Source organism: Anopheles moucheti, chromosome 2 (assembly GCF_943734755.1).
Source record: "Anopheles moucheti chromosome 2, idAnoMoucSN_F20_07, whole genome shotgun sequence".
Taxonomy (NCBI): Eukaryota; Metazoa; Arthropoda; class Insecta; order Diptera; family Culicidae; genus Anopheles; species Anopheles moucheti.
In genome coordinates this window covers 68682552-68704344 of record NC_069140.1, presented here as the reverse complement: position 1 = coordinate 68704344, position 21793 = coordinate 68682552, and the positions used below count along the sequence as shown (strand labels likewise).

Here is a 21793-nt window from a genome sequence, read left to right as displayed (position 1 = left end):
AAAAACTAGAAATGGTAGGCTTAGACATCCTGAAGATGTCCTGCCGATAAAGAAGAAGGAGTTTGAATACACTGCATACTTCTCTTGCGTAGCCGTGTAACCGGGCCGATATAGCTAATCAAATTAAAAAAAAATTATCTAACCAAGGATATATAAAATCTAAGGATATTTTCGATCAATTTTCTACCTTTTAAATTAGATTTTATGTTATAAATTAACTCTGCTGCTAAATTTTCAAAAAACCGCACAATCGGCACAAGTTGTTTGGGGCCCCCAACACGGCGAGGTCCTGGGCGACCGCCTACTCCGCCTACCGTTTGATCCGCCGCTGGCCAGAACAATGTGGAGATATTACATTCTCGTAACAGTTTTACGATGATAAACAGTTACATAGGATTTGATTGAAATTGTAACGTTTAAAATTTAGTGAAAAGTTATGTAAACGCGTTATTTAACGAAAAAATATTTCTAGCTATCGTGTGTGGCTTACTCTGGATAATCCTCTCCTAAAATTGTTAATTAAAATTTACCAGTAAGAATTAAGAGTTGATCTCGTTTCCAATTATAGTTTGGTTACTATTTGAAGAATAACAATTCGATTAATAAAAATCCAAGGTCAAATCGACAATCAGACAGCAAAACCTTGCTCGGCTGAGATTGACCCACGGATACCAGCGTTAAAATGGCAGATGAATAATTTATTAGTTTTCTGCTCAATATTCGCTCATTGGGTCAACACTCAAATTTAGCTCTGCCCTGCTCTAGATGTAGGTCAACTGCTACATCGATAGACCAAGATATTATATTTCCATGAAAATACCTTCTGGCGAAAACATTTTCCAAGTGTTCAATGCTCCACGGCTAACTTTCTACCGGCATGGATAAATATGACCATAAAATGATGGCCGTGACCGTTTCTAGCTAGCGAAACGAAATGCTAATGGAGCTAAACTAAAGCCACCGCCGTACATAAATTACGGGTCAATGGGTTTGCATTCCTCTCGTTTGTCATTTCACGGTCTTTATTTGAGGAAAATGTTCTTCGAAATGATACCGGTCGCAGGCAAAGCCACCCCATCCTACCACACTGTGGTAAAGTTTGAAATCGCTTAGGGAATGGTAAGCAAATTGGTACAATTTCTAAAGGTTTATTAGTGGAGGAGTTGAAGTATAAAAGGTTTCAAGATTTATTCTAATATTCTTTATTTCTATTTGAACAGATAAAACTGATTTAAACAAAACCTTAATCCATAACAAGTCATATTATGCATTCAATTGGTTTTGCCAGAGCAAAAACCACTCATTCTGCCGGACTTCAAAGTTCACGTGTAGAAAGAAGTTAAACAAGCTTTACGTACACATGATTTGTGTAATTGTAGCCGGAAACAATCAGCACCCGAAATCTACGATGCGTTCTCCCGATAATCGGCATAAATATTCGCGTCGGTCGCGCAGGAATTCAATTAAATGCTTTCGTTGCTAAAAGTATGCCTCGATCGCACCAGCAACCAACGCCACAGCTGCATAACAGACCCCGCGTCCTGGCGGACTCCGTACCGCCCAGAGGACAAATTTGCCCATCGGAAAATTTATCGAAATTTTCTCCTATACATTTTCTCATTACAACGATTGGTCCGGTCTAGCCGGTCGTGGCCATGGTACGCTTGTAATTAACGTGAGAAGTTCCTTCCCTGCAATGTATCCCTCCGTAATGCTGGAATTTTTCGGAATGGGAAGTAATTTCATTTCAGTCTGAGAAGCACAGGGTACGAGCTCGTGCGGGAAACGTAGCGCATCAGCCAAGTAGGAAAAGCGATACGTTGCTGCGTTGCGCCCATGCACGTCGAAGCCCGTCGGCTCCGTAGTACCGGGCGCTAATTCGACCATTCAATTATAGATATTTTCCGCATAATCACTATCATAATCTATCGAATAAATAAATCAACAGATCCAGACCGTTCTATGCGTTCGGGCCGGTAGGCTTTACCGTTGGACATGGGTATATTCCTGCCCTGCGGTTTGCCGCGCTATCAAGCATTGGAAAATTCTTGCGTTTAGATGGTTCCATACGTCCAACACCCCGACCAATTATGGGTGGATGCAAAAATTGAACAAATGTTTGTGAATGATGGCACGTTTAGGTGTAGGATGGTGAAGATTCCAACAAAAATTATAACCGTCGGGATTACTCGTACACATTAATCTGATTTTGGTACGATGAATTCATAAATATTGCGCTAATTGGCGTACGATTCTTATTACGTGTAAAAACAGTATCAACGAAACGGTGATATGAACTATTATTTGAAAAGAACAAATTAAAGGTGAAATATTTAGCTATAACTTCTAGATCACATTGGAAAAAACATAAAAAAATAATAAGACTGATTTTGAATACATGTAAAGTTTCAATAACTTAAATTAAAATTAAATGCACTACATAATACCACATAATACATATTCATAATACATAATAATAATACATATTCCCCTTCTTCAATTCATAAGTGCAAGATGGAAGATGGCAGATTGAAGAAGATGGAGGGTATTAAAAAGTAAAATTTACATTAATTTTAAAACCTGTTAAAGGTCCAGCTAATAACAACTTGTTTTATGAATTTAATCTAATCTAGCATAAATTATTTATGGGATTAAAAGTGCACTACATTGCAGGCTGTACAATTAGTTAATTGAAATGCAATTCAGTATAAAATCTCCGCTAAACTGAAAAAAGATGAAAATATAATAAAACACTATATTATTAGATCACTAACACTCTCCATATTGTAGAGAAATTAGTTTATGTTATTCAATACGTCGAATATGATTAAACGGATAATTTTGCATTTAAATTAGAACAAAATAGAAAGACTCCTTCCCAAAAGGTATCTAAATATATTCGTTTGAGAAAAATGAACTTCTATCCCTCGATGTTACCTTATCGCCGCATGATTGTACCAGTAAGGATTTTTAATTAGTCTAATCCTTCCAGTCCTTCCAGGTATCTCGTTAGCGATCAAAACGAAAGTACGAACGCATGGCGTTCCTAACGGCAGTAGTAGTTGCCGCAGTCAGGCTTACTTTCGTTTAATTTATGTATTTTTTCATCATTATATTTATTACCCACATCGTGACCGACCTGATTTGGATCAAATCTTCTTTTTTTGTCATTCTGCACTTCCATGTTTTGCTCTACATTTCCCGCCGATTCAACTCCTGTACGCTGCGCTGCCTGTGTGAAAATAAACAGGAAATCTGCGAGTTCCGGAAGTTGCTTCACCATCTGAACACAAAAATCTCGCTGCCGGTCGCGAGCCTAACCGTGCTAAACCTCAGCTACGCCGTGTCGAGCGTGGCGCATCTGTTCCACGATATGACGGCCTGTCCGATTAACATCTTCACCGCAAGCCTCGCCAACATTCTGCTCTGGCTGGTCATCGCACTGATGCCGTTCTTCCAGGTAAGCTCATCCGAGTGGTCACGGCAAACCCTGTAAGCCGGTCTGTAATCCCGTCGGATCATCTAATCACTAGCGAACCGTCGTTTGAGCGCGTTGTAAAAGGGCTTTGCGTGGGTTATGTGCGAGCATCGTGCGTTACCCCTTAACCGGGTTAGGTTGGTAACGGGGTTAACTTACCTCAAGGATTAACATTGAGCCTCGGGTAGGCGGGCAGATGAATGGCACAACATACGCGCGCGGCGTCTGTGTGCAGGCCTTGTTCTAGTTAGCGTGCAATTAGACCGTAAAGTCCCGTGAGGAAATTGGGATCGTTCGATGAGAGTGGCACGATGTGTGGCTCACCAGCGCACCATATGTTGATGGCGATGCTCGGACGGGGACCGCACAATGCAGATTGATTACAGAAATCGATGTTTGATGCACTGACCGCGAAAGCATTGTCGGGCTGATGCGTATAAGTAGAAGCTCGTTAGTGCTCGCACTCCGGACGTTGAGTACGCGTGACTAGTCAAGTATTTTGTATGCTCCATTGGTTTATTTGTGATTAAGCTGTTGTCGTGCAGCCATCTGCAAGGTTAGTAAGGCATTCATGAACATAAATGCCATATGGCTGCTCTCATAAATAGTTTAATGTGCAAATTTATTTCCTAGCTGTATCACTAATCCCTCCCGTAGATACTCCCAATAATTAATGACAATTTGCAACTTTAATAATACGCCGTTTTGCGATATTTTTTGAATAATTAATTGCGTCCACTACTGAGACAAAACATGAATTTGAATTCACCCAAGCTTATCCCGACAGCGCAATACGATCCCTCTCTTCATTTCCTTTTAATAATCAGCTAAACCCTCCAAATCATCTGTTTCACAAGGCTTTAGTCTGTTTTGTGTCACTCAAATGCAATGTATGCCTATACGTAAATTATCTCTAATTGTGTGAATATACCCAAAAGGCGCGGTCACCCACAGCTCGTCCACTTTCAATTTGCGTTAGCCGAAAATCATTTGCCCTAATCCCGATTTCATTCAAACAGTCGCTCAAAGCACTATTCGTGGTCAATGCCGGTGCGGGTGCGCTTTCAAAAAGGCGTGCGTAGGGTTTTTCCCCTTTTATTCCTGCGTTCCTGCAAACCTAGGTTTGCATCCACTACCAACAATGATGACGTAAAGCCGACAAAACTGCTGATCCGCCGGTCGAAAATGTGGGCGGAATTGAATTAGCATAACTTTGCACAGCGTTCACTCTTCTTGGTGGCCTGGTCGAATGATGCAGGTATGCGGTGCACTGTGTCGAGCTGTGTGTGTTTTTTTTTGTCATTCCGGCTCGTTCACTTCCTGTGTGAATTGAGTTTTACTGCTCAACACAAACACCACGCCCGGAAACCCTCGTGAATCTGCCACATTTAATAGGCAACACACGCACATTTGCAGTCCATAATGGTATCCGAATGTGCGAAATGGCCGATTCGTGGTGGATGTTCTGGCCGTGTTTGATAGGCAGACACCGCTGGAGCTACCTGGAAGACGTACCATAACCTATCCTATCATGAGGGTGCTGACTAATTAATAGCTAATTAAACGGAACCATTTTCCACCGGACTGTTAACCTACGCCAGGACCTCCGGGGTTTTATGGAAGCCACTGTCGCAGCGCACTACACACTGACATTGCACCATTGGCTGACACTGCACGCCATACAGGGATGATGGTAACAGCAGCATTGGCAAACATTCAGTTCCGAAACAGCAACGCGAATTTCATTCCAGTGACAATTAAATATTGCGCAAGGTTCGAACCATCTCCATAATCATGCGCTATAGTTGAAAATTAATCAACCGGTGCTACGTTGCAACAATTTTGTACCGATCATTGTTTCTGAGGTTACGATACCCGTACACGGCGGTTATGAAGTTGAGCTAGATCGTTGCATGATGTTTGTGAACCGCGGCTGAGTAATTCGACTAGTAATTGATGATTTGGCATTTGATATTAAATTTCGTCGACCAAACCATTGCCCATCAAACATACTGAACGTTGAAAGTGGAATTTCTATGCATTTGATCGTAGCCTTACAAATGTAATTTTAATCATTTACCTCAGCATAGCAGCTAGTATTGATTCTATAATTAACGGGTTTATAGTGAATTTTGCAAATTGATTCGTGATGTGATATCAATTTTTGTCGAGCATATAGCGAAATTTAACCAATCATCAATTTCTCGGGAAGTATTTTAATACGTCGAGGTACGAACATCCATCCATTAGGGGGCTATAGCATTATTGATTCAAGTTTCGGTTTCTTCACATTTGTTCATGTGAAGAACTGTTGAACTTCCAACACAAAGAGATTAGAATGATGTAGGTGGTTATGAGCATGAAAGATTAAATGCCCAACAACCCACTTTCGATATGTTAACATAATCTTTAAATGCATCAAATTTCATCTGTTTTGAATTGATTGTAACGAGTTCTTGGAATGTAATAAGTTCTTTGCAGGGGTCGTTAAAGTTCGACCATTGGGTCAAACCTTGCGATATTTTTTCCTAAGATCAATTAACTCGGAAAGTTGACTACGGTTGCATTATCGCACAGTTCAGTACACATTCGATTGTACATTGCATAAAGCTTACTAAAAACTTAATCTTTGTTACGTGGTCATATCTTCAGCGTAATGCTATCGCACATCGGCTTCAAAATGACAAAATTAGATCGAATATTTGAGAAATTTTTGAAATTCCCAATGAATCCTAACGGTCTTAAGCCATATAACGTTTTAAAAATTCATGTTTAGGAACTCACTGCCGACAAGTTTGTAGTCTTCACTTTAAAAAAGAAAGGGTTTATTAGAGGTTTTTGATCAAACCTTTTATTTAGCTGAAACTTCCTTTTAGTAACTGGTTTGCAACATCTGAATTGAGTTTTGCTACATCTGGTCTCTTCCGTGAAAGGTGTATCGATCCCTGTCTAAGATGATAGTACCATTCACTAAACACTGATTGGTTTTCGACTAATACTTCTTATTGGAGTGGAAACTGGGGCTGTACTTTATGACTTTAACTCACTGCTACTGTGCATCGACAAATGTCAAGTAAAGTCCTTCTCAAGATGCAGATCTGCCATTCTCTTTGACTACAACATTGAGAATAGGTTATTGCAACGTGCGGATAGTGTTAGAGACTTAGGTGTCGTTCTTAACAGTTTTAGACCCCATATGACAAATCGAATTAACCGTGGTAATCAGACGCTAGGCCTACTATTTCGAGTGACTAAAGATTTCCGTGACCCCATGTGCGTAAAAATCCTATTTTGTTCGTTGGTCCGACCAATCCTAGAGTACGCCAGTATAGTTTGGTGTCCTTTAATACATGCCTGGAGCCAACGCATCGAAGCGGTTTGCCATTAGGCTTCTTCCCTGGAGAGCCAACGACACACGCCCAGACTACGCAGCACGATGCCTGCTCTTGGGACTTCAGCCATTGACGGTACGACGGACAATGGCTCAATGTATGTTTGTTGCTGGCCTCATCGGTAACGATATTGATGCACCGGCCCTTCTTAGCTCCACCAACTTTTTTGTCGAGTCCAGGAGACTTAGACAACGGGAAATAATTAAAACGACGCGATATAGAACCACTTTCGGTCAAACAGATCCCGTTAATGTAATGTGTACAGTTTTAACGCTAATTACAATGTGTATGACTTTGGTATTTCCCATCCGGCATTTCGCGAACGTCTCCGTTTCTGTCCATCAATGTCCAACTCGTCTTGTTAGGTCCGTTGTCTTTTTGTCACATTACCAACTAAGTATTCATTAAGACACGTGCATGTGCGATGAAATAAATAATAATAATAATAATAATAATAATAATAATAATAATAATAATAATAATAATAATAATAATAATAATAATAATAATAATAATAATAATAATAATAATAATAATAATAATAATAATAATAATAATAATAATAATAATAATAATAATAATAATAATAATAATAATAATAATAATAATAATAATAATAATAATAATAATAATAATAATAATAATAATAATAATAATAATAATAATAATAATAATAATGTCGATAGCTTTCAAGCAGTGCCTTGAAGTTAATCATATCCACCTTTGCCATTATGTACACCTTTTCCTTCTGTAAAGCTTTTCAACAAATTTCAATCACTTTATTCAGTTAATGTTCGTTGAAAACCAAGAAACAGTACAATAAGTTCAAACTTTATTATAAATCAGAGAATCATGTCGATTTTATAATCTATCTGTATGTCTAATCGAATCTATTCGTTTTACAATTAGAGATGGTTTTTCTAATTCTGGACACTCCATTACTGAATCGACCAGTCGCAATAGAGTCAACAATTAGTTAAAAATCTTTTATTGAAATATTCAGGAATCTAATACTTCTTTGCACGTTACGAAGCACATCCAAAATTGATATTTCATCATTTATATCGACAATTAACGTCAAAGTTTGGCAAAAGTATTTTTTTATAATAGTAAAATGCTACGTATCTCAAAAAAATTGAAATTTGACCAAAAATAAAATAATTTCACAAAGAAAAGCTACACAAAACTGTCAAAATTTTCACATTCTCGTATCTCAAGTTCGCGTAATTCGCGATACACGGGTAGTCGAATGATTGTTTATATTGATTTCCAATCCAGTCTAACTGTTTTACTGTACTGTACAATTGGTAAACTCAATTGTTATTGCGCAATTGCTCACCAAGCGGTCTTCACCAACATACGAATAACAGCGTGAATATATCTATAGTCCCTAAGTGAATAACTATTGGGCATACTTTGATCGTTTAACATTTCAGTATCGTTTCTTTATAATAGCAGATTCGATCAGTATTGTGGCCAAGTTTCCTGTTTTTCAATCAAGAACCTTGGAATACATGATGCCAAACCAAAATTGGTACGATTCATAAAATCGTACAATTGCTGTATCGCTGCATCGATCTGGAATTACCTGAAAATTTAGGTTTCGCATTTGTTTGTTAGAAACAAGAAGTACATTGATTGTCATCGTTTAAATGAAACATTTGTCTGGAATTGATTTGCAAATACTCCTAACGATTCATCATACAATTTTGCGTAGTTCAAACTAACACAATAACAGAACAGAAAGGACCACGCAGGGATTCAATGGATAGTTTAGAACAGTTTGTTGATAAAATCCTCACTCCGCTTACTGTCATATTAATCTCTGGGAAGAATTTTAATTCTACGGCTAACGAAACCATTCCGAATGGGCCTGCCGGCTTCGAAAATCGCTATCATTCCAGCATCACACCAGCCAATAAAAATCTCCGCAAAGGAACGTAAATTGGGCGTCCGTATTGTGTGCCGCTTTGGTAGCTTTTTCTGCCTTGCGTTAGCCTCACTCCCACTCACACACCGTTCGCCGTTCTCTTCGACAGGCCGCCAGCCTTACCGTCACCTGCCGTCAAACGCAATCCTGCGGCCATCTGATAAGCATTCGCCCGTTCGTTCACCGGAACACGTCGTCCGAAGATTTGAACACCGTGCTGCTGTACGCGTCCTCGCTAAAGATGTCAGCCAAATTGTTCCGGATGCCCGTCAGCGCCCACTATCTGTGCTTTCTCGTGCTCGTCTGCTTCATCGGTGTGCTAACGTTCGGAATGTGCCTCAATATATCGCTCGGTCCGCTGTAGGCGGGCGGTAGGAGTACAGTATACTTCTGGCCACGTGACGGTGCTGGAGTTCCAAACAGCGTGGCCGGAAATCGCACGCAAGGCACGGTGGAATTTACCGGAAGGAAGTGGAACTTTCGTGGAATTGGATGAACTGACACGGACAGACGATTCGGGCTGTTCGGCAGTAAGTGACGCCCCATTTCATGCACGTGGAATTTCGGGCGAATGATCGTTTTGCGTAGGTTAGAAAGAACAGTTTAAAAAGAATAACAAAATCGAACCAAGCAGGAAGGTTGGTCCTTATTTATCGAACACAGACCGTGACGTACGGTTTGCACAGATTTTTCTATTTCCTTCCCGCGTACTCACTGGATGAGAACGGCTGAGTTTAGTTTGAATTGTGCCAAGTAAACGCTTTCGTTGAAGGTAACAGATGTTTGAGGTCACACTGCTTGTACAGTCTGCACTGTGAATAGCTTACAAACCGCATATGATGCATTTATGTATCCAATTGAGAAACGATAACACACCTTTATACCCTTAATGATTAGGCACTTTAATGATACGTTACGCATTATTCCAAATAAGTAACTACTTATGCATGTCGTCTAATGCATGTTTCAAATTTTGCTATTTAATCGTTCTCTATGTGCAACAGTACATTTTATTTAAAAAATGAAATAGTCGCACATTGCATCCTGGTTATATTAGTGATTAAACATATTGTTAATGATGTTAAAAGCATGAATTTTCATCTAATAAAAGTACAACCTTGTACGGTTATGTTTTTTTAGCTTAGAAATTTTCCTTTCTTTCTTTTAAAATATTAACACTTTTCACCTCGTAGCTTTATTAACTGGTACTTAATCACATGTTTTATTTAATCTTGCATATTACAGATTGATTTGATGTTGAAAATTGTTAACAGTTTTCCACCTTCGCATAGTGTTTTTTCTACTGATAAATACATAAAAGCAAAAAGTATTGCTGACCTTCTGGTAACGAATTAAATGAAATTTTGAATTTACACTTCAACTAAAATCAAAAACCGTAATACAAAGTATTGTTTCTTTTTCATTATATGTTACCCAAACGTAAAAGCGTTACGAGACTCATTTTGCATGTGCGAGTTTTGGTTTGCACTGTATCTCTTCTTTGAAGTTCGTTTCATACCTAACAATTAGATAACCGTAAGCGTGTTCGTTTCATTGTCTTCTGCACTGTGTAACACCATCGTGCAGTATCAAATTAGCCAAATGGACATACTTTATGCTTTGTGACGTACTGCCATGTCCATGCGCGATTCAAGCTCCCATACCAAGCAGTAATTCAAGAAGCGAACGCGATGGTAGTTGTATTCAATTCAATTGATACCGGCAAAACCCCACAAATATAGCACACGGTTGGTTTCTCGCGTTGACCCAGTGCTACGGGCGAGCGGTTTCCTTGAATATCACATTCTAACATCGACCGAAATCGGTTTGCACGGTCTGTCCAAAATACAAAGCCAAAGCGGCGTACGCATTTAATTTATTCAACTACATTTCGCACAATCCGTTGCACAAAACGTTTCGTTGTTGCATTTTCATACCAGTACCCTCCTTGGAACGGTTCACACACACATATACACATACAAACACAGACACATACGTACACATAGTTCGGTAATTTGGTTCAGGATTTCAAGTCCCGCGTGTGTGTCGCGCCATCTCGAAACGGAAGTCATTCGTCGTCCCGGAAGTGTGTCTATGAATCGAGCACCACCCAACGTTCGTTAATCTGCTCGATTTGCTTCGTCAGGATGGGATTACGGACACGTATTTTGACCTCGAGCTTACCACCGACCGTACGCCTCCCGTCCATTAGCTGCAAGCACGTGAAAGCGATGAGAATGCAGCACGCGAAAATCGAATCCGGTTGGAAATGAGCTTATGCGCTAGTGTCTATTGCTACTCACCGGAAATGAATCGTGGATTTCGATCTGCGTCTCCAGCGGCTGCAACTTGACCGTCACCGTTCCGATCAGCACGTCTGAGCGCAGGAAACCACTGAAACAGGAGAAAAGTCCAGTTGATGCACCGTGACAGCAGCAGCTAGGTAGCAGCAGGGCGAATCACCGTCATTACAAGCAAAATGAACACGTACACAAAATGCACACACGATATATGTGCACGGTACAACCGTGTGCCGCGTAGCAAGAAGGACATGCACAAAACATGTGCGTGGTTGTTTTTTTTTTTGTTTATCGTGCCAAGCATTGTAGTACACCGAACAACAACAAAAAATGTACCATTGCACAATACGTATTGTGCGTACAATAAAATGAAAGGGGAAGAAAAAAAACACACTATAGAATAAAAAGCCACTAGACAATGGCGTACGGCATGTTCTAATGGAATGCTAAAGGACATGCAAAGATCTACGGGTGTATTCAATGCAAGCTGAAAGGATGGGATCGGACCAACCATTTTTTACGGTATATTGCTACAGTGGTTAACAAGTTCCAGACAAAAGTGATGTTCCTTCCCAAATTAAAACCGTCTAATGAAACAGGAGCTTCGATTCGGGACTTGCTAGCTTGCTAATTTTGCATTATCAGTGTCAGTGTTATTTGAGCAATTTACAACATTTCACGGAATGGTTAGTGGATAAAGCATCAAAAGCTTTCTAGTGTAGTATAACCGAAATACATCTTACCCCTTCGAAAAGACTTCACACTTCAGCGCATGTCGCTTGAATACGCGTTGACAGTTGCGCTGGCTGCGTTGGATTTCGAACGTTTGCTGGTAGTTGTACTCAGGACTGTGAGTGTCTTTCACGAGGTTCGTCCTTCCCTTTAATGGGTCTTCCTGTGTTGCAATGAATAAACCGAATAAATTAAAATCTGCATTGCATATGATCATTGAACATCAAACGTTACCTGTGGATAAGGAAACTCAAACTTAACGTAAGTATCAACATCCTTCGGATTGGGCACGTTATAATTGATTCCGCGCACCACACATATCTCGACCTCATTATCCGACAGATCCGTGTGGCATTTCACCACATTAAATTGCAACTTTTCATAGTGGAACTTTGGCAGCGGTAAACCCTGCCGGTGAATCAGTCGCACCAGATCGAGATCTTTCTGTACGTTGAGGGCGAGATTTTCAAATTTGTTCATTCCCGCAATATCTCCCATTGCACGATGATGATCACGAGTATTCCGGCAAATTATCAACTGCTTCGATAGTTGCTCCTCCAGCCGTATGCGTGTCTCACCCTCATCGCCCTGATCGGCACCAGTTTGCTCATTATCTCCCCCCACCTGATCACAGTCCTCGGAGTTCACGATAGTGAAGGAGGCCTCGAGTGCGTTCCGTTTCGAGGGCGCAATCGGAACCGTTGTCAAATCTACCCTACCACCAGCACGCGCTACCTCTATCAGCTTTTCCAGCCCCTTAAATACTCGCAAACATTCCTTCGCTTCGTCCAGATCGCCCGCTTTTTTCGCTTCGATAGCTGCCTGCTTGTATTCACGGTGACGTTCGAGTAAAAGGTTTAACTGTTTATCGAACAGAGTAGCTGATTTCGGTGAGCTCTTACTGGATCCTGGCACTGACTCTGCTGCCGGTACTAGCGGCGATGCAACTTGAGGTTTCTGCGGTATAGAAGGAGCAGGTTTTTTAGCCACAACTGGTACCGGAGGCTTCGGAGGCCCGTCGACTGGTATTGGCCCATAGCCCGGAGGAGTCGGCAACTCATCGATGGGAATCGGTTTCCCAGCCTTATGCATCTTTATCGCGTCTTGATATTGCTTCACGATTCTTCCCATTCGACGGGCTTTCGAACTGTTGCCCTCATCTTTTGCCGCCTGTTCGACGGATATATACTTTTCCAATCGCTGTTCAAGTGCTTCCATTACACTGGAAGCTTGAATTAAGTTTTCCTCTTCCTCTTCTTCTTCTTCAGCCGGTTGTTCTGTATTCGTAGTAGAAACGGATGGTGATGGTACTTCCGCTTCCTTCTGCATCTTTTCGTCTTGTTTCGCTTTACTATCGGAAGGCACTGCTGGTTGGCTAGTCTGCGCGGTGTTAAACTCACTGGGTGGCGGTGGCATTCTACTAAGATCTACCTCCTCACCGTTCTCCACGGCACGAATTACCACATCGAACTGTTTCAGAACCTTTACGTACGCCATCGCTTGTTCGTTATTTCCTGCTTTTTTCGCATTTAGTGCTGCTTGCTTGTAGAGTTGCTTTCTCTCATTCAGCAGGGTTAGCTTAGGATTTCCCTTCGCAGCCGTATCTTGCAATAACGGAGCGGGCATCGGTGGTGGCTTTACCTCACGCCTTGGTGGCACAGGTGGGGCCGATCGGGAGGGTCCTGGCTCATCTGGAGTAGGAGTGACCGTTGATGGAGGTGGAGGCGCTGGACGAACAGGAGCAGTAGCAGGCTTTGATGTATCATCCGTAGCATCTTTTGATGGTGCTGCTAATTTTACGCTCACTTCCGGAGGTATTTCACTTTGATCGACTGCTTTTCCAGCTTCGGCCAATCGCAATTGGTCTTTGAGTGTTTTAAGCCCACGATTAAACCGTCTAGCTTTGCCGGAATCTCCCGCTTTCTTAGCACCCTCTTCGGCCTGTGTATACATTGCCACACGTGTTTTAAGAAGAGCAACCAATTCCTCATTCGATGAACTTTTCCTTGGAGCAGCTGCAGGAGGTTTAGACTTTGCAACATCCTCTTCAGACCGATTGTCTTCATATTCGACCGTGCCTCCCGTAATTGCTGACAGTTCGTTCATCAAATCCGAGTCATCGTCGTCATCATCGGACGCATCTTCGTCGCTACCGACGTCTCGCAAACTAGCCGCAACCATAGCATCCAACTCTTGTGGTGCCACAATTCCTTTCTGATTTGTTTTTGGTTTCGGCTTTCGAACGCCACCCATTCCAGCCGTAATGGCAGCCAGTTCTGCTTCTAAAGCATCGTCATCTGGATCACTTGCATCATCTACATCATCGCCAAGACCTGAGACGTCGTTCGATAGTCCGAATATTCCAAACTGTTAACGCGTTCGAAAAAGCACAAAGAAACACATAAGGTGGTGACTAATGCGGCAGCTGTCGTATGATTGCTCTCACTCTACCAACTTACCTCCGCAGGATTTCGCGTTCGTTCACGCTTTGGTGGCGTTGGTTTGCTGAAACTAAACATTGTACAACACAATCACAGACCGTGCATTAAACACAAACACTAATTGCACTTTTAATGACTGCGAAGGTCCTTTTCACTGCACAGAAATTTAACATGCGTCTTGTTTTGAGCGTACTATCGAAATAGCGATCGCTCTTTTGTTTTGATTGCACATGACAGGTGCGTGAAAATGACGACCGTTTGGAAATTGGACCGGTTATTCAAATAATACGTTGGAATTTGGAGACCGATATATCTCATACAAAACAAATTGGAAAAAACTTAAACATTGCAGTTTCGATTCATCCCTTTCAGCCCTTTCGTAATGCCTTCTGTGGATGGAATACACTTTTTTTTTATAATCTGTTTGTAAAAACGTCTGAACCGGTTAACCGGTTACGGAATTGACAACTCAAATGTCAACATCCTCGCACATGTCGTATTTGTTGACAAACTTCTCATAATTGTTTTCACTGCAAGATCACGCGAAATAGCTTAAAAATGTCTACGAAAATGAATAAAGTACAGCTTTCGAAGGGTATTTTGCAAATGAAATTTATGTCACGAACCAAGGAAAAGCTAGACAAAGAAGCAGAAAATGAACGAGGACGGTAAGCACAGTGATTAAAACAATAAATGAAATATTTGTACCAGCTACAAATGTGTCCTCTTTTCAGGGCGCTGTATGCTAGTGAAATAACGGATAAAATGTTATCGGAAACAGTAAAGTATGTTATAGAACCTAGCTATGCGCCGTGCGAGAATCTGATCGAAGGCCGTATCAGCTACGGTGGCATGAATCCAGAAATAGAGCGAATTATTGAAATCGAGTCCGGTGTAGACGTCGCAAAACGTGAGCAAGAGGAAGCGGCTAAGAAGGCAAAGATGGAAACAGACGTTCCTGACGCAGAGATGGCCCGGTTCTACTCCAGTGTAATGCATACAATGAACAAGAAGTATGATAACCATAAAAAGCGACTGCAGCATCCACTACCGTTAAACATCAAACGCGCAAGTTGAGTCATTTAATAAATTAGTTGCTTTATTTCGATTCACGTATAGTCTCTACAATAAGCGATAGCGTATTATTTTTATTATACAAATATACAACACTTACAGTTCTTTCAATTTAACTGCATGAAGCGCATAATTTATATCAGTGTTCTTCGTCCAGCACCACTGATTTGCCCAAAACTGGTAGAACATTCCGTGAACAAGTATTGTGTTACAATTGTAGCTTGAGAGAATTCGTTGCAAATCGATAGGCGAAATGAACTTATCCCAATCGTGAGTACCTTCGGGGACTAGTTTGAAAACTTGTTCGGCGCCAACGATGGCTCCCAGCCACGCAGGTGTCGTTTTGTTGATCGTGGTAATAAACATAGAGCCTCCCGGTTTCAGTGCACCCAGACACTGCTCGATAAATGCCACCTTATCATTCACATGCTCCAACACCTCCGAAGCGACCACAGCATCATATTGTTCAGCATTTTTGGCAGCATGTTGCTCGATGGTTTCCACGTGATACTTAATTTGTTGTGGAGCCAGTGAGGTATCGTCTTGCGCATGTTGGTTTGCTACGTTGATCAGTTTTTCGCTGGGATCGATACCAACCACTTTCGAGTGCAATTTAGCAAGTGCTTCTGTCAAGATTCCTCCACCACAGCCCACCTCGAGAATGTTCAGATTCGCGAGTACGTTTGGTTTTTGAACAAACGTTTTCTCAACAGCTCCAGTCGTAATTAATCCGTCCCGAATCAACGGAACGCGAAGCGAGTTCATGGCGTGCAAACCACGGATCGGACCTTGAGGATCCCACCATTCGGTGGACTGCTTGGAAAGATTTTCCACCTCCCGTTGATCGACATTGCTGTATTGGGTGCGAATAGTTTCCGAAGGCGAAGAAAAACTTCGGGACGTTCTAGAAGATATGTGAAATATTGCGTCATTTTATACAACTCCGAATGAAATTGAAAATTTACCTTTTCAACAATACTGTGAAGCGAAAAAGTCGAATGTTTTGCTGAGGTAGCATGGTTTGCAGTTTTAAAGAGACTTTTCTCGATAAAACAAGACTTGATTCTAATCGCCGGCGCTCGTTCGTTGTTTCCAAACAATGAACAGTTCACAGTTGGCACCAACAAAGGAAAATTTAGTCAAAATATGCTTTACATTTTTGTGTGATATTTAAATGCATAAGCGTTTTGTTTTCTTCAGTTTATTCAAGGAAAAAAATTCTTTTCATTTTCGGAAAAGCCTGCAAACAATTTTTAAGAATTAAAATTTAGAAAAAAAAAACATTTTTGGCGATTTTTGAGACGAACTCAACTGGCATCACTGTATTTGACATTCAACGTGCTGTCAAAATACGCATGCTTCAAAAAACGTCAAAACGGTAAACACGTGCGATAGCGACCGGCCTGTGAAAACACTTCGCGAAAAGTTGATAAATTACAATAATTAAATTACTTCTCGTTATTGTTTTGTTGTAGTGTTAGTCTTTAAATCGTTAAAATGAAGATTAAATCGTCGAAGAAGAAGGAAGACTTCCAAAACATGTCACTGGACAACTTCTTGGATAACATGGATGCGGATGTGGGAGACGATGAGCCTGAAGCGAAACCGAAGAGTAAGATCAAATCGAATGGTATTGGAAAGGCAAAAAACAAGCAGGATCTAACTAGCGCTAAAATGAAAACGAAGGTTGGAGAAAAGGTGAAAAAGTTGGCAATGATTACAGATGAATCAGAACCTGCCGCTAATGGGACCGGAAAGAAAAAGCAGAAAGGACAGACGGTTTTCCTAGATGGAAAGAAGAAAAAGGCTACTTCCGAAGATGCGCTTCTCATGCCGAATGCAAATGGAAAGGAACATGATAAAAAAGTTAAGGAGAAAAAAATCACATCGAAGGGTCCAAAACCGGCAGTGAATGAAAACGACAAACAGACAAAACGCAAAACGTCACAGCCGGATGATTCTGAAGATGCTGCCATGACCGATAATGCACCAAAAAGCACCAAACTGAAGAAAAAGAAGAATTCTGATAAGGAGATAAAAGAAACGAGAATTAAAAGCAAAGCTAAGCCATCGTCTACCCTCAATGGGAAAGACGCGAAGAAAAAGAAAAACCAACGGGTTGCTGCAGGAGATTCCGATGCAGTGGCAGAGTCCGATTCCGACGGTTCAGAGGCAGAATCGGGCATGAAGCAGTTGGAAAAGGAACACAAGCAGGCACTCGCTCGACTAGAAACTACTGATCCCGAACTATTTGCCTTTTTGAAGCAAAACGATGATAAATTGTTAAAATTCGGTCAGATGGAAGGATCGGATTCTGAATTCGCCGATTCGTCAGATGAAGAGGCAGCTGACGACGACGAGGGAAACGTACACGAGTTGCCGAATAAGTTGGAAGTGGCGAGTGATGAAAGTGATTTTGATCCGAACGAAGACGACGAGAAAGAAGATGAAGACGACGATGAAGAGGAGGGTGACATGGAGGATGACGAAGACGATAAGCCAGGCAAGAAGGTAACGTTTAAAATGTTAAAGGCGTGGACAAATGATCTGACCAGTCTACCGGTAAAACACGTCAAAGGCATCAGGAGCATCTGCAAGGCATTCAATTCGGCACTTTTCGTCATCACGGGAGATAAAGGCGTTATTCCACCGTATCGCGTTCAAGGTTCGGCGCTATTCAACGGGATCGTGCAAACGTGTGTCCTATACCTTGGTCCGGCTGTCCGCAGCTACCTTTCGCTGAATGAGAAGCGACAGTTTAAGGATCTGAAAAATGATAGACGGTTCAAGAAGATAAAAGCCTGTCTGAAGACATACTTGATCGATCTGACGAATCTGCTCGACAACGTATCCTCGTCACATATTATGTCCGTGCTTCTTAAACATTTGCATCAATTTTCACCTGTTTTGGTATGTTACCAGAACCTAACGAAACCGATTCTAAAACGTCTGATCACCATTTGGAGTACGGCAGATGAGGAAACAATCCGTGTTTTAGCTTTTATGTGCATCTTAAAGATCACGCATGCACAGCAATCCCATTTCCTCAGCAACGTGCTAAAGGTGATGTATCTGGCGTACATAAAGAATAGCAAATTCGTTTCGCCGAACACCCTACCCAACATCAACTTTATGCGTCGGTCGCTAGCAGAGATGTTTCTGCTCAACTTCAATGTATCTTACCAGCACATGTTTTTATACATTCGTCAGCTGGCCATCCACTTGCGAAATGCAGTCATATTGCAGAAAAAGGATAGTTTCCAGTACATCTACAACTGGCAGTACATCAACTCGTTGAAGCTTTGGGGAGATGTGCTCGGTGCGGCTCATGCACATGGAGAGGCGCTCGAACCGCTAATCTATCCATTTGTCTCGATCACGATCGGCGTCATCAAATTGATACCCTCTGCACAGTACTTCCCGTTACGTTTTCACTGTTGTCGCATACTGATACAACTGAATGCAAAAACCAATATTTACATACCGGTACTCCCGTTCCTGGTAGAGGTTCTACGTTCACATAGCTTCAATGAGCATCACAAGAAATTGTCCATGCGCCCGGTCAATCTGACCTGCTTGTTACGATTTTCACCGGCAAATATTCAAGAGAACGCCTTCAAAGATGCCGTAATCGATCAGATCTACGAATTGGTGTTGGAGTTTGCGGCAAACGAATCCGCCTCGGTCGGTTATCCAGAGATCGTCTTACCAATCATATTGCAACTGCGTCAGTACACGAAAGCGACCCATCAGTACAAGTACTCTCGCAAGATGAAGCAACTAAGCGACAAGTTGATGGAGAACTATGAGTTTATGGAAAAGCTACGCAGCAAGTTGGAGATACCGTTGAAAGACACGGAACGTATCCGTGCCTGGGAAGAAACGGTCCGGGCTGAAGGAACGCCACTTACGAAGTTCCATGCTACCGTTGCAAAGGAAACGGAATCAGTGAAACGTCGACATGCTACGGATTCGGAGAATATCAGCGATTATAAACTTCCGACGCTAAAGAAACTCAAGAAAAAACCACAGTTGAAAAAAGACGGTCCAGTGACGCTATTCCCATCGGACGACGAGGACGATGATGATGATAAGATCGGATTTGAAGGCATGGAAGAAGATGATGATGGTGACGAATATGATGATGCATCCATGTCCGATATGGAGGAAGATGACGATGACGAGACGGAGATGAGCTCGGAGGGCGATGAGGAGGATGAAGAAGTACCCCAAAAGTACAACGCAAAGAAATCAGCAAAGGAGCAGAGCGAACCTGAAAAGAAAGTCGATGGAGAAGATTATCCATTGGAAGATGGAACGGATGCGGATCAGGTCGATATTGTGAAGGATTTAAAACTGGATGAGTGGGATGATTAAGGAGATGTTAGCCTAGATCGTTTGTACCATTCGTTGCAAGAAGGTAATAAAGGTAATAAATAAATAAGGTTTAAGGGATTCTTTCTCTTAAAAGTACATGTAAACTGTAAGTGTATGTAACGATCAATTGCTTTTGGCGAGAAGCGTTGAGAAATTTGGTTTTGTATTGATTGTAAATTCACACGAAATAAGTACACATGCTATCTTCCAATGTTAAGGTCGAAAAAGCTGGGTTATGAATGACTTTTAACTTGATATGTTTTGTTACACGAATTCGTGCATCTTTTGCGTGTTATGAACAGTTAGGTCAGACCAAAAACTCATCACGAAAGCAGTCGGTGGGGTGCAATTAGTGCACCACATTACCCAACAATGTTCAAAGTAACGATTTTAATAACCCTTTAAAAGGTGCACAGTGCATGTGGAACTGTATCAGTCGTGTGATCGCTTCAGGGCAGTTAAAGTGTATCAAAAAAAGGATTTTTATTGCCGCAGCAAACAATGGAGAGTACCGATACTGTGATGGAGTCGAAAGGATTCGTGATCTGCATGCTGGTGTTATCGTTCTTTCAGTTCGTGATAGCTAAATGTTTCGAAAAAGCGTCGATTGCTTTTCTCAGCCTGATGGAAGGTCTGTCGATGAAACCCACGGCAGAGGATCAAATTGCCACCTTTGATCAACTATCGACGCACTGGTGGGAACCGACCGGGCCCATGATATTGCTGCATAAGTTAAATAAATTGAGGTAAGACGCTTATTACCGATTGCATGATAACCTAACTGACTTATTTATTTCTCCTTTCGAATGTGTTTCGTTTTAGAGTTCCAATGGTTGTGGAAGGTCTAATCAAGGCAGGCAAACTCGACCGAAAGCAACGGTACACTACGGATGCCTTGAAAGGCGTCACAATCTTGGATGTCGGTTGTGGCGGTGGAATCTATTCGGAGGGGCTTGCAAAACTGCACGCGAACGTAGTCGGTATTGATCCAGCGCGACACCTGATCGAGGTTGCCAAGGCACACGCAGAGAAGCAAACGGACATTAAAGACCGATGCCATTACTACGAACAATCGCTCGAGGATCACTGGCAAAGTGCGGTTGGAAAGTATGATGTGGTGGTACTGTCAGAAACGATCGAACATGTGGTGGACAAGAGCACGCTTCTGAAGCATGTCGCTGCCGTACTGAAACCAGGCGGTTCAGTATTCGTCAGCACGTGGAACAAGACAACCTGGTCGTGGCTTCTCGCAATCGTTGTTCTCGAAAATATCATGAAGAGACTGCCAAAGGGCTCGCATGATTATGAGAAGTTTATTTCGCCTGAAGAAACGGAAGCCATCCTAGAGGCGTACGGATGTCGTACAATTGAAATGAGACCATTCTATCTGAAATTCTGGGAAGGTGAATGGATTTGGGTGCCGTTCTACAGGTTTACGTATGCGATACATGCGGTTAAGGATTAGGCACATCTACAACGACATAGACACGTGTATGGAAAATTGGAATTGATGAATCGTTAATAGCAAAATGGTGTATAATTTCTTGCAAAAATACAAAAAAAGGATTATTGTCGACATCTAAATTGATACAGTTCATTTGTCGGAACATATAAGACATACATTTTTATTGGTAAAAAATTAGCAACAAAATTATATGTATGGAGTAGTTTAAGAGATGATTAAAAACAATCAGTGATGTTTTTGACGTCGCAATATTGGCAGTTGAGAATCTCCAAGGTGTTCTGGCCTCGTCTGAATCAGTATCGTAAGAACATGTTTTCGTATCCCGGCATTGCCACGAGGGCCCGGTGGTTTCTTGATTGCACATAAATTAAATAAACAAATACAAATTTAGTCAGCGATCAATAAGTAAAACACAGCCTCAGTGAATGATTTGACGGATAATTTATATTTTCTTGTTATTGCGTAAGTTTTATGTTGATTTCATATTTAACGACAATATTCAAGATATTCCGTGCCCCAACTCGCTTTTCCAATTGCCTAATGAAACGAGTAACTTTACTTACTTTACAATTTTGTTGATCAAAGCTATCGTTACGTTTGATTA

The 21793-nt window shown here is 41.5% G+C and overlaps 6 protein-coding genes across 8 annotated transcripts in view; 4 read left to right on the top strand and 2 right to left on the bottom strand.

Annotated features, from left to right (window-relative positions):
* LOC128296902 (uncharacterized) overlaps positions 1 to 9842 on the top strand; it is a 47811-nt gene extending 37969 nt beyond the window's left edge. Inside the window, exons 7-8 of one of the 2 annotated variants that reach the window (XM_053032426.1) lie at positions 3251 to 3460; positions 8910 to 9842. In XM_053032426.1, the coding sequence (XP_052888386.1) occupies positions 3251 to 3460; positions 8910 to 9164 (465 nt within the window). In that variant the 3' untranslated portion in view covers positions 9165 to 9842. The remainder of the gene's footprint in view (positions 1 to 3250; positions 3461 to 8909) is intronic. The other variant, XM_053032427.1, reaches the window with a different exon arrangement.
* A 158-nt stretch (positions 9843 to 10000) lies between these two features.
* On the bottom strand, positions 10001 to 14472 carry LOC128306534 (coiled-coil and C2 domain-containing protein 1-like). Of its 2 annotated transcripts, none has more exons than XM_053044072.1 (5): positions 14292 to 14472; positions 12067 to 14199; positions 11844 to 11995; positions 11104 to 11239; positions 10001 to 11012 (listed from the first exon to the last, which is right to left on the bottom strand). In XM_053044072.1, exons 1-5 carry the CDS (start codon positions 14349 to 14351, stop codon positions 10893 to 10895), a joined length of 2601 nt encoding a protein of 866 aa, XP_052900032.1. In that variant the 5' UTR covers positions 14352 to 14472; the 3' UTR covers positions 10001 to 10892. The 2 variants fall into 2 exon arrangements, with proteins under 2 accessions (XP_052900032.1, XP_052900040.1); XM_053044080.1 differs by having other exon boundaries at positions 11104 to 11194.
* Positions 14473 to 14800: 328 nt separating this feature from the next.
* On the top strand, positions 14801 to 15486 carry LOC128296796 (uncharacterized). Its single transcript, XM_053032280.1, has 2 exons — positions 14801 to 14941; positions 15008 to 15486. Exons 1-2 carry the CDS (start codon positions 14832 to 14834, stop codon positions 15348 to 15350), a joined length of 453 nt encoding a protein of 150 aa, XP_052888240.1. The 5' UTR covers positions 14801 to 14831; the 3' UTR covers positions 15351 to 15486.
* LOC128296795 (ubiquinone biosynthesis O-methyltransferase, mitochondrial) lies at positions 15388 to 16446 on the bottom strand. The gene is made up of 2 exons (XM_053032279.1): positions 16313 to 16446; positions 15388 to 16251 (listed from the first exon to the last, which is right to left on the bottom strand). Exons 1-2 carry the CDS (start codon positions 16363 to 16365, stop codon positions 15444 to 15446), a joined length of 861 nt encoding a protein of 286 aa, XP_052888239.1. The 5' UTR covers positions 16366 to 16446; the 3' UTR covers positions 15388 to 15443.
* A 280-nt stretch (positions 16447 to 16726) lies between these two features.
* On the top strand, positions 16727 to 19820 carry LOC128304912 (nucleolar complex protein 2 homolog). The gene has a single exon (XM_053042158.1). The coding sequence runs from the start codon at positions 16845 to 16847 to the stop codon at positions 19722 to 19724; it is 2880 nt and encodes a 959-aa protein (XP_052898118.1). The 5' UTR covers positions 16727 to 16844; the 3' UTR covers positions 19725 to 19820.
* A 405-nt stretch (positions 19821 to 20225) lies between these two features.
* Positions 20226 to 21281, top strand: LOC128298315 (ubiquinone biosynthesis O-methyltransferase-like). The gene is made up of 2 exons (XM_053034065.1): positions 20226 to 20470; positions 20547 to 21281. Exons 1-2 carry the CDS (start codon positions 20226 to 20228, stop codon positions 21187 to 21189), a joined length of 888 nt encoding a protein of 295 aa, XP_052890025.1. The 3' UTR covers positions 21190 to 21281.
* The last annotated feature ends 512 nt before the right edge of the window (positions 21282 to 21793 follow it).

What these genes read in the sequence shown, in the direction of transcription:
- LOC128306534 (XM_053044072.1), bottom strand. Translation starts at nt 14,351, where the DNA reads ATGTTTAGTTTCAGCAAACCAACGCCACCAAAGCGTGAACGAACGCGA. An exon ending in TGTGAAGTCTTTTCGAAGGG is followed by an intron (nt 11,240 to 11,843) that starts GTAAGATGTATT and finishes GCTGCTACCTAG; the next exon opens with CTGCTGCTGTCACGGTGCAT. An exon ending in AAATCCACGATTCATTTCCG is followed by an intron (nt 11,013 to 11,103) that starts GTGAGTAGCAAT and finishes ACGTGCTTGCAG; the next exon opens with CTAATGGACGGGAGGCGTAC.
- LOC128296796 (XM_053032280.1), top strand. Translation starts at nt 14,832, where the DNA reads ATGTCTACGAAAATGAATAAAGTACAGCTTTCGAAGGGTATTTTGCAA. An exon ending in GCAGAAAATGAACGAGGACG is followed by an intron (nt 14,942 to 15,007) that starts GTAAGCACAGTG and finishes TCCTCTTTTCAG; the next exon opens with GGCGCTGTATGCTAGTGAAA.
- LOC128296795 (XM_053032279.1), bottom strand. Translation starts at nt 16,365, where the DNA reads ATGCTACCTCAGCAAAACATTCGACTTTTTCGCTTCACAGTATTGTTG. An exon ending in TTCACAGTATTGTTGAAAAG is followed by an intron (nt 16,252 to 16,312) that starts GTAAATTTTCAA and finishes CATATCTTCTAG; the next exon opens with AACGTCCCGAAGTTTTTCTT.
- LOC128304912 (XM_053042158.1), top strand. Translation starts at nt 16,845, where the DNA reads ATGAAGATTAAATCGTCGAAGAAGAAGGAAGACTTCCAAAACATGTCA.
- LOC128298315 (XM_053034065.1), top strand. Translation starts at nt 20,226, where the DNA reads ATGGAGAGTACCGATACTGTGATGGAGTCGAAAGGATTCGTGATCTGC. An exon ending in CATAAGTTAAATAAATTGAG is followed by an intron (nt 20,471 to 20,546) that starts GTAAGACGCTTA and finishes GTTTCGTTTTAG; the next exon opens with AGTTCCAATGGTTGTGGAAG.